General features: G+C 39.5%; 2 protein-coding genes across 2 annotated transcripts; one reads left to right on the top strand and one right to left on the bottom strand.

The window, feature by feature from the left end:
• Positions 1–1,382: 1,382 nt before the first annotated feature.
• LOC106954318 (tubulin beta-4B chain-like) lies at positions 1,383–5,236 on the bottom strand. Its single transcript, XM_015043719.1, has 7 exons — positions 4,921–5,236; positions 4,461–4,569; positions 4,071–4,181; positions 3,611–3,855; positions 2,695–3,017; positions 2,265–2,609; positions 1,383–1,795 (listed from the first exon to the last, which is right to left on the bottom strand). The coding sequence occupies exons 1-7, from the start codon at positions 4,975–4,977 to the stop codon at positions 1,651–1,653; spliced, it is 1,335 nt and encodes a 444-aa protein (XP_014899205.1). The 5' UTR covers positions 4,978–5,236; the 3' UTR covers positions 1,383–1,650.
• A 363-nt stretch (positions 5,237–5,599) lies between these two features.
• On the top strand, positions 5,600–6,989 carry LOC106954320 (relaxin-3-like). Its single transcript, XM_015043721.1, has 2 exons — positions 5,600–6,643; positions 6,723–6,989. The coding sequence occupies exons 1-2, from the start codon at positions 6,454–6,456 to the stop codon at positions 6,872–6,874; spliced, it is 342 nt and encodes a 113-aa protein (XP_014899207.1). The 5' UTR covers positions 5,600–6,453; the 3' UTR covers positions 6,875–6,989.
• The last annotated feature ends 2,927 nt before the right edge of the window (positions 6,990–9,916 follow it).

Raw genomic sequence — 9,916 nt, 5'->3', positions numbered from 1 at the left:
TGTGTCACGCTTAATATTTCCCAGTGAAAATTATGTCGATATTATCATGATTAAAAATAAAGTTTAAAAAAATAAATTTGGATTTCTCTCAACTTAAACTGCAGTTGGGGGGCTAGAAAAAATATGTCAACAATGCACCAATCATTATTTAAATAGGTTAAAAGTTGTCTAAGTTAAAGCAATGTCTCATACTGAGGATGCATGCAGGTTTATTATAGTGATATTTACTAAGCTGAATCACTTCCTGTAGTCTTTTAACTCACCAAAGCTTTGGCAGCCATCTTTCTTTCCCAACATGACTAATTTTCAACCATGAACTTCAAAACCTTCGCAGGTCACATGATGGGGTAAAAAAAAAACAACCTCAAGACAGATTTAACACAGCCGAATTATTCTTAGACTCAGAATTAAAACAGACCTCCATACATTCTGCATCTCTTAATCCATCTTTGAGTAATACGCATTTATCCATGAGTTACTTATTAAAAAATATACAATAAAGTTTTCTCAAACACGTTTTCCTTTACTTTTGATTAATGTATGCAGAGAAAAGTCAACAGATCTCAATTATATGTTTGGCTTAGATTTCATTTCAATGCAAATCTTGAACTTTCTGTTCTGCAGCAGAAAGTTGGGACCAGAACTTCGTTTCCTCCTCGGGATCTAGAGTTCTGCAGATCACCAACTCCAGATGTTTGATGGATCTGAAAATATTCTATCAATTTAGTTTTACTATTGTTTCAGATCATTGCATCATGTTACTGCGCAGTGTTGGATTTTAATTCCATATGGCTCATAAATTCCCTCCGGTTAAATATAATGCTGCCATTTGGCCAGCAGATGTCGCCCTTTATACACTGGCTCTGTAACATCCAGATTCATTTCCTTCATTTTCAACATGAAAGCATTAAAATCCCCTCAAATTGCTCATTTATTTATTTATATGCCTTCAACTGACAAAATCACCAAGTCACAGCCTAGTACCAGGGTAAAAACCTTCATTTAAAACTCTGAACATACCATCAAGTTATTAATGTAGTGCTATAAATGAAACCATCCTAAATACACCACAGACTGAAAATTACAAAATCCAAAGACTGACAAATTTACAGAGCCCATCCAGTGACATGGGAATTAAAAAACACTCTTGGCATTACCTTTCTATAATGAAGTTGTTCCCACAATATAATATAGTTTTTTTTCTCCCATGTTGCTAGACGGGTTCTGTACCAACTTGTTACGTAAAAAAATAACAAATAGCTTTAAAGAAATGCATTGTGAGCAGGCAATGTGGAGGTCAGACTGGAAGAGTTACAACATTCAGAAAAACACTCTTCATCACAGTCCCAGTAAATAAATGAGCGAACACATAAAAACAAACTGCTCACAGATGAAAGCTTCAATGTCCAAAACATTCAAAATGCTACAGGGCAGAATTACAGGTTAATACATTTATGTTCCAGAAGAAAATTCTAAAGTAATATTTAACATGTTCTCTGCAAGGCCTAAAAAATCCTAAAACTTTTAGAACAAGTAAAACTGGTGACATTTATCACACCTTAATTGTCACTGGTTTGACACTTTGAACAAAGAAAGAAACACTGAAATCTAACAAATGTTGCTCAAGAGCAAAGCCGTCATATTAGCTGCCTAAGCCATGTCTTCTTCCTCCTCTTCAAACTCGCCCTCCTCCTCGGCCGTGGCGTCCTGGTACTGCTGGTACTCAGACACCAGGTCGTTCATATTGCTCTCCGCCTCGGTGAACTCCATCTCATCCATGCCCTCGCCGGTGTACCTGTGACAAGACAGCATTAGCGTCTAGGCCTTGCACTAGCACGCCACTGTGTTTTAGTACACCTGATAGCCTGATAAACTCGGTTAGACTGAGGATCAAAGTTGTAACATTTGTTACATTTTCAGATGGTGCAGTTCACTTTCACATTGCACGTCAAACCTGTTGAAAAACCTGTTTCCATCTTTGCATCAAGGAGGGAAAAAGAACTACCGAAGGAAACTAGACGAAAACCTATGAAGAAGACACTGAGCGCTACTTCCTTCTTCATGAAAAGTAAACAAATGGACTGACGTCAGATTTAGTGCATTCACATATGAATTTGAACTGCATCAGTGGTCATTCAACCGAATTGAGACCAAGGTTTTTCGGTGGACCAGAGTTTGCTTTATTGGTCCACATCAGTTTGGTAGCACCTTCCCAAGCAAATTCTCTAGGCAAACAGACTAGTGTTTGATTAACCCTAACTCACCAGTGAAGGAAGGCCTTGCGGCGGAACATGGCAGTGAACTGCTCTGAGATGCGCTTGAACAGCTCCTGGATGGCCGTGCTGTTTCCGATGAAGGTGGCAGACATCTTTAGGCCACGCGGCGGGATGTCGCAGACGGCCGTCTTCACGTTGTTGGGGATCCACTCGACGAAGTAACTGCTGTTCTTGTTCTGAACGTTCAGCATCTGCTCGTCCACCTCCTTCATGGACATGCGGCCACGAAAGATGGCGGCCACAGTTAGGTAGCGGCCGTGGCGCGGGTCGCACGCCGCCATCATGTTCTTGGCATCGAACATCTGCATGGTGAGTTCAGGGACTGTCAGGGCCCTTGGAAAAGAGAAGACATTCAGTTGGAATTAAGTATCTAAAGTGGAGGATAATCCTAATCTAATGGGGGATTGAGCATCTTCACCGGTACTGCTGGCTGCCGCGGCTCGTCAGCGGGGCGAAGCCCGGCATGAAGAAGTGCAGTCTGGGAAACGGCACCATGTTGACGGCCAGCTTCCTCAGGTCGGCATTCAGCTGGCCAGGGAAGCGCAGGCAGGTGGTGACGCCGCTCATGGTGGCCGACACCAGGTGGTTCAGATCGCCGTAGGTGGGTGTGGTCAGCTTCAACGTACGGAAGCAGATGTCGTACAGCGCCTCGTTGTCGATGCAGAAGGTCTCGTCAGTGTTCTCCACCAGCTGGTGGACAGACAGGGTGGCGTTGTAGGGCTCCACCACAGTGTCCGACACCTGCCAGGAGGGGAATAGAGAGAAAACAATGAAACCTAGTTTAAGATTGGGAGAATCTTAAACTAGGTCTTACATTTGGGTTTCACCAACCCAAATATAAGACTTTTTAAGATGACTATGAATGAAATTTAAAACCCGTATCACAACAGAAATGTCCAAAATAAAATTGTAGCTTTGTGCTTCTCGCACTAGAAACAGCTGACTGCAGTTTTTTTTTGTACCCAACACATACAGAACCTTATGGTTTGGCAACAGAAGCAAGTCAATGGCAAAAACGAATATCGTCCACGCAACTGGCGATAAATTTACTTACCCAGCATGGACATGGGGAAAAAAAAAGAAAAAAAAAAAAAGCTAGCTAGCAAGCAAGGGAACCACTAACCTCAACTCCCACAAGTCAATGCATTTCATTTTTTTAAATGAATTCAGGACATTTCAAGGCCTGACTTTGAGATACATGAATTTAAGTCTCAAGTATGTGTGGACAACTTGAGGAAGCAGTTATGAAGCAGAGCATCCCATCATATGTGAACAGAAGTGAACATCGTCATCTCCCGCTTGGTCCATTATTTAAGGAAGGTGACGATATAAACCTTGGGTGACGGCACCACGCTGAACGTGTTCATGATGCGGTCTGGGTACTCCTCTCGGATCTTGCTGATGAGGAGCGTGCCCATGCCGGAGCCGGTGCCTCCTCCCAGGGAGTGGGTGAGCTGGAAGCCCTGCAGACAGTCGCAGCCCTCTGCCTCCTTTCTCACCACATCCAGGACCGAGTCCACCAGCTCTGCTCCTTCGGTGTAGTGGCCCTTAGCCCAGTTATTACCAGCACCACTCTGACCTGTTACAGATCAAAGTATTTAATTAAAAAAAAAAAAAAAAAAAAAAAAAAAAAAAAAAAAAAAATCCTGACATACTAAATATCCAGTTTCATTTGTTTATATGGGAAAACATTCAAGAAATTAAATAATTAACACTCCAGTTTTGTTTGGCAGCCCAACATGTGGTAGTTTCATTTTCTTAATCAAAACTAAATTCTTACAGAAATATACATACCAAAAACAAAATTGTCAGGTCTAAACACTTGGCCAAAAGGTCCAGACCTCACAGAGTCCATGGTGCCTGGCTCCAAGTCGACCAGCACAGCACGAGGGACATATTTTCCCCCTAGTAGAAAGAGGGGAGAGGATGTAAAAGTTTCACAAATTAGGGCTTTTTTTTTTTTTTTAAATATAAGCGTATTTGTGCAGGGGTCACGTCCAAAACTGAGGCCGACGTGTATTTGGTCGCGCGCTCTACTCCTTCGCAACGACGGCGCATCGTACCTTGGACTTGGGTGCATCATTGAAAATTCAAATTAGGCGACAGAATGGCCCTCCTGTGTAAGGTAACGGTACTAAAGCGTTTCCTCCACTAACTGTACTGTGAAGCGAAGTGTGAACAAACCTGATGCCTCGTTGTAATAAACGTTGATCCGGTCGAGCTGCAGGTCGCTGTCTCCGTGGTATACCCCGGTTGGGTCAATGCCATGTTCGTCACTTATTACCTCCCAGAACTACAACCAAAGAGACAGGAAAAATTACATTTAAACTAACGGGCGGAGCGGGAAAGTAACGGAAACCAACGGCTACGGCTAACATTTTAGCTAACGGTTATGTTAACATTTTTTGGCCTCAACCTAAATGTAACTTTTCAGTCGGTGTTAAACAATGTAAGATGGATTAATGACATGCTATTTTATTTTGTATGGCTATAGATTGTCATTTAGCTAGCACTTACCTTTACTTTTTTTGCTAAGCTAGCTAATGCTAATTTAGAAGCCCGACCAAAGTAAATGTAACTTTTCAGTTGGTGTCCCAACAAATTAATTTTTAAGTCTTACTTTTAAAAATTAATGTTTACTTACTTTCGCACCAATCTGGTTGCCACATTGACCAGCTTGAAGATGAAGAATTTCCCTCATTTTTATCGAAAGAAAGCTTTCTAATAATCCAATGAATGAACTTCTGGTGCAGCAAATCCGTTAATGGAGGGAACTTTCTTCTTCGCTTTTTGACTGGTGAAAGTGCGGATTGATACTGGATTATCTATTGTCCAATAGCCGATCTTTATGCTTTAAAATCGATTCTCTAAGTCAGGTATAAATACTTTCAATACTTCAGTCATTTTAGATAATGCATCTTAACGAGTGTACCTTAGAAAGTAACTAAATTATTGTGATTTTTTTCTCAACGAGACGGATTTGATGGGAACTACTTTTTACTCCGCCTGCAAGCGTGTAGGGACTTAATGCGCAGGCGCGAAAGAAAAAAAAAATAAGTCAAGCATGGAGCTATTACATCTTTCATGTTAGTAGTTCTTAACCCTTGTATGTAGAAATGGGGTCCAACCGACCCCACACCTCAGGCCTCGCACGCACAAGGGTTAATTAAACAAGGATTTATTTCAGTAGGGTTACTGTGACAAACGTATTAGGGTCATTGTAGAAAAAAAAGGAGGCGTAAACTTCGGCCAAAAGACTCAGATATTTTGATATTAATCTCAGGAATTTTCTATGGAAAAAAAAAGGAAATTTCTGAGTTTGAAAAGTCGAAAGTTAGCAAGAAAGAAACTCAGCCGTTTTTTAATCTCGCAGGTTTAGCAGTCATGAGGCCTTAGTGTGGCTGGTGAACATGAACTTAGCTTTGAGTTTGATCAGATACATCTAATTCATTATTTAACAAGGAGAAAGGTGGCTTGTCTGATGGTAAAAAAACAAAATGCAATATTTTTTATTACTGTTCGTTCATTTCAGTTGTAGGGGGACAATTAAAGTATAACTCAGCACTATAAAAACCAAAAACAGGTCTAATTCTTAGCCTATAAAATAGATTCCTGAATAATAATAGTAATATAATTATATTACAGCATCAACTGGTGTAAATTACAGCAGGAAACCACATCGTAAAAAAAACTAACTATAATGGTAAATTTAACAAGAATTGGCTTTTACTTCGACATGGCTGAAGCTGTTCGTTTGACAAGTATACCTGCAAATGTGTTTTTTTTTTTCAGAATTGCTGTTTGCAATAGCCACATACATTCCACTTTGTTGCTATGTAGAAAGCAATCAGATCCGCATGTTATCTCAAGAAATCCATTAAGTAACTCTCAACTAAATCCCCGGCAGTAAAAACTCAGCAGGTCAGATGTAAAACGGATCTTCTCTCTACGAAAATGCAGCTTATCGGTCATCTTTACAGCAGCCTAGATTCCCACACATATCCCAAATCACCAAAGCGACATCCGTTTGGTGAAAGCACATGATGATTTCCAAAGATAACAAGAGGCATTTACACAGGAATCGCTCAGGGGGGAGGCTTGGGGCGAGGAGGGAGGCTCAGTGGAGGCTGTATAAATAGAGGCTGCTGAGGACGGATGTTGTGTGAATTTGAACAACATGAGATCGTCACTCATACTAGGCGTTCTGCTCTGCTGCCTGTTGTGTGCCGCAAACCTTCAGGCTGAGGACAGCAGAAATTCCATGCGACTTTGTGGCCGGGCTCTTGTGCGAGCGTTGGTGTTCACCTGCGGAGGGTCCAGGTGGAGAAGACAACTGGAGGAGGAGGAGAAGGGCTTTCTGCCAGACGGTCAGTGCTCGTTAGCTCGATAAACTGCGGCAACTTTGATGTCTTAGTACAAATCCGACTAACTTCTGTTTTGCGACAGACTTCTGGGAAGTCAAAGGAGAAGAGCGAGACTTTGTGAAGTCAGGAGAACTTCCAGGGATGGACTATCATCGCAGGGACCAGGACCAGGCCTTGATAACAACGTGCTGTCAACAAGGCTGCCGAAGAAATGAGCTGTCCATGCTGTGCTAGAGGGGAAGCTCATCTGTCAGATACCGTCCTTCTCTGTTTAAATATTTCAGTCACAAATGTATCCATAATGTTGTGATTTACCATGTAGGCACGAATAAAAGGCATCATGAATGTTTGTCCAAAGTATTTGTTTAATGATTAAGTTGTTCACAAAGAGGAAAACTTGAGTATACGAGAAATAAAAGTAGTCTGAGAAAGGAGCCCCAAAATGTATTCATTTGCCCAGATTTATGATTGCCATGGACTGTTCTGTGGTCTTTTAGAACAGTAATAAAGAATTCTACTAATTTTTCAAGTCTATCAATTAGTATGTTGAGAACAACTTTGTCAAACACAGCACTGAAATCAAGTTATTACAACTCAAAAGTTTTAGACTCATCAACCTAAAGCAGTCTCTGTGTTGTTGTGATGTAGTCTATAGCCTGACTGAATAACACTAAAGAGGTTATCCTCATTATTAGGAGGTACATTTGATCATAAACTGTCTTTTTAATACTCTTTGAAATGGCATATTGGATATGGGTCTGTATTTACTGATTATCGGTGCGAATCTACAAGGTTTGCCCCAGAAAACTTGCTAAGCCCAGTGGTTGGGGCGCTCAGCAGTCATTCATCCAGCGGCCCGCCGTGGTTTTAAGTTAAAAAAATATTTAAAGTTGACAGGAAATTATAAAATATCACTTGATAATTATGTGTTAGTGGAAGATTAATATCCGCACACCAACTATAAAGTCTTAAAAAATGCAAACATAAAAAAAAAAAATCTTAAACAAATAAGTAATACTAAATCTGGTGGGGGCACAAGTAAAGCCTGGTGGCCCACCAGGCTCATAATACCCTGCATCTACATTTGGTTTCTTCAAAAGTTCTTTGATTGCTGCATTTTTAAGGGAATATTGCCTGATTATTAACTGCAATAATACAACACAACCATATATATATATATATATATATATATATATATATATATATATATATATATATATATATATATATATATATATATATATATACATAAGAAGTTTTTTAAAGTTTGAGAAAGTATATTAGTAAATGTCCCGTTAACGTCCTGGTAAAACTGAAGATTTTTTCCCCAATTCGCAAAAATTTTATACTCACTCCCAGTTCTGCTTTGCAACAGAACAATAAAAACGATGGGAATTTGAAGAACATTTTACAACGGATATCTGAAATGTTTGTTTCAAAGTCATCCTCCAGAGTTTGGTGCCATCATAGCAACCGCTACACAGAGGGAGGGATTTCTAAGTTGGGCTTTGATTTGAGTGAGAGCTTTTACTGCTCCAAACGCTGTGAGGAAAAACACTCATAAAGCCTGTTTGGTTTGGACTTTATGGCCATCATTTCCGATTTAAGATGTCTGAGTAGAAGGTTGTACATCCTGTGTATGCCATTATATCATAAATGAGTTGTTAAGCCAGTTTACCTAATTTTCAGGCTGTAAAATGATGGAAATGACCCTTAGCTAGCTGATAAATGGGTATACGTAACCGTTAAATTAGTTGTTTTTGTTTTGTTTTTTTACATCTTGACACATCTGCTTAAAACTCCTGAAGTAACACGAAGACGTCCTTCATCAGTTTTCTCTTCTTTATTACCAAGTAAAACAGATGTTACATTATAGACTTTTTCATATATTTACCTTTAAAAGCTTTGGGTGTGAAATTTACATGAGATGTTTGCATATTCTGACTCTATCACATTAAAAACGTTACAGCCAAAAGGCAGAGAAAAGTTGAGGAAGAGGATCACATAATAACCATTGTTTTTATTCATCAATAAGGCAAAAGAAAAACTATATAAATATACTTATGCAAGTCCCCGTAACAGTATCCACACCCTCTTAAACCCTTTCACAGTTTGTCACAGTAAAGCTACAAAACTCAGTGTATTTTATTGGGAGTTTTTTGTGTGTGAAAGGCTAGCATGAAGTAGTGCATAATTGTGAAGAGGAAGAAAAATTGAACAACACACAACTGTAAAGCGGAAGAATGAATTTGCATTCAGTCTCCTTTACACCTCGAACAAAAACCTAAGTGGTATTAGAAGACTCTTTTTTATTAGACAGTTGAGCTATGTGTAATTTAATGTCAGTATAAGTCAGAGAACAAACATTAAGACAATGAAACACAGGAGACTGGTCAGGGAGAAGGATTGGATGGTTAGGTCATATGGATGCAAGTTATTGATTAATGAGTTGATCTAAAATTTATGGGTTTATTCACGATTAATTGATAAACGGCCATTTTCTTAAAAATCTGCGTTTTCCTTTGTACCAGAGGTTCCTGTCTTTCCATTGTATCAAGGGCTAAATGTATCATATTACGCTGCTCCGTCATGCGGTATGAATGGAGGTAAAACTCAATGAGCTTCTTGAATGTTTATATTTCAAAACATAACGTAAAGTGCTTTTTTTTCATGCCACACCAGACTCCGTTTACAGCTTTTTTTTTTTTTTTTTTTTTTTTTTTTTACCGTTCTGGTAGTTTGATGGCTCCACTTAAGGATGACCAGCGGCGCCCTCTGCTGGATGGCGACCAAACCGCAACACTAACAGAAGGTGTCTAAGCGGACATTACTAATCGATTGGATCTCATTGTAATCTAATAAACCATTAATTCACAATAAATAAGTCAATTAATGGTTTGCGTCCCTTGTAGGTCATAAAACAATATTCCAGCTTCAAACTTCTCATGGATAAATGTTCAGTCTTATCTGAAAACTGAAAGAGTGTGGGACAACTTCAAACCTACAAAGAGTAGGAGTTCCTATTTAACCTGTCATTCACGAGAGGACCCAAAGTGATGTCAGGGACACAGCAAACATGTAGAAGAAGATTTTAATGCAGGGAAACTGGAGACAAACACATGCCACACTTTTGAGATTTTTAACTGTAAATTTTTGGAAAATCGTGTTCGCCATTATGTTTCAGTAACTTTACACCCTCACATTTAGTTTTGGTTTCTTGCAAAAAAATACACTGAGGTTTGTTGTGACGTCACAAAACAGAAAAATATGGGTGTG

This window comes from Poecilia latipinna, unplaced genomic scaffold (genome assembly GCF_001443285.1).
Source record: "Poecilia latipinna isolate Pla-1442-1.1 unplaced genomic scaffold, P_latipinna-1.0 Scaffold646, whole genome shotgun sequence".
NCBI classification, from domain to species: Eukaryota; Metazoa; Chordata; class Actinopteri; order Cyprinodontiformes; family Poeciliidae; genus Poecilia; species Poecilia latipinna.
The sequence above is the reverse complement of the archived record's forward strand: the minus strand, read 5'-3'. Positions and strand labels throughout refer to the sequence as shown.

Excerpts from the sequence above, each read along its gene's own strand:
- LOC106954318 (XM_015043719.1), bottom strand. The coding sequence starts at position 4,977 with ATGAGGGAAATTCTTCATCTTCAAGCTGGTCAATGTGGCAACCAGATT. Across the intron at positions 4,182-4,460 it reads TTATTACAACGAGGCATCAG|GGGGAAAATATGTCCCTCGT; the intron begins GTTTGTTCACAC and ends TCTTTCTACTAG. Across the intron at positions 2,610-2,694 it reads CGCGGCAGCCAGCAGTACCG|GGCCCTGACAGTCCCTGAAC; the intron begins GTGAAGATGCTC and ends CTCTTTTCCAAG.
- LOC106954320 (XM_015043721.1), top strand. The coding sequence starts at position 6,454 with ATGAGATCGTCACTCATACTAGGCGTTCTGCTCTGCTGCCTGTTGTGT. Across the intron at positions 6,644-6,722 it reads GAAGGGCTTTCTGCCAGACG|ACTTCTGGGAAGTCAAAGGA; the intron begins GTCAGTGCTCGT and ends GTTTTGCGACAG.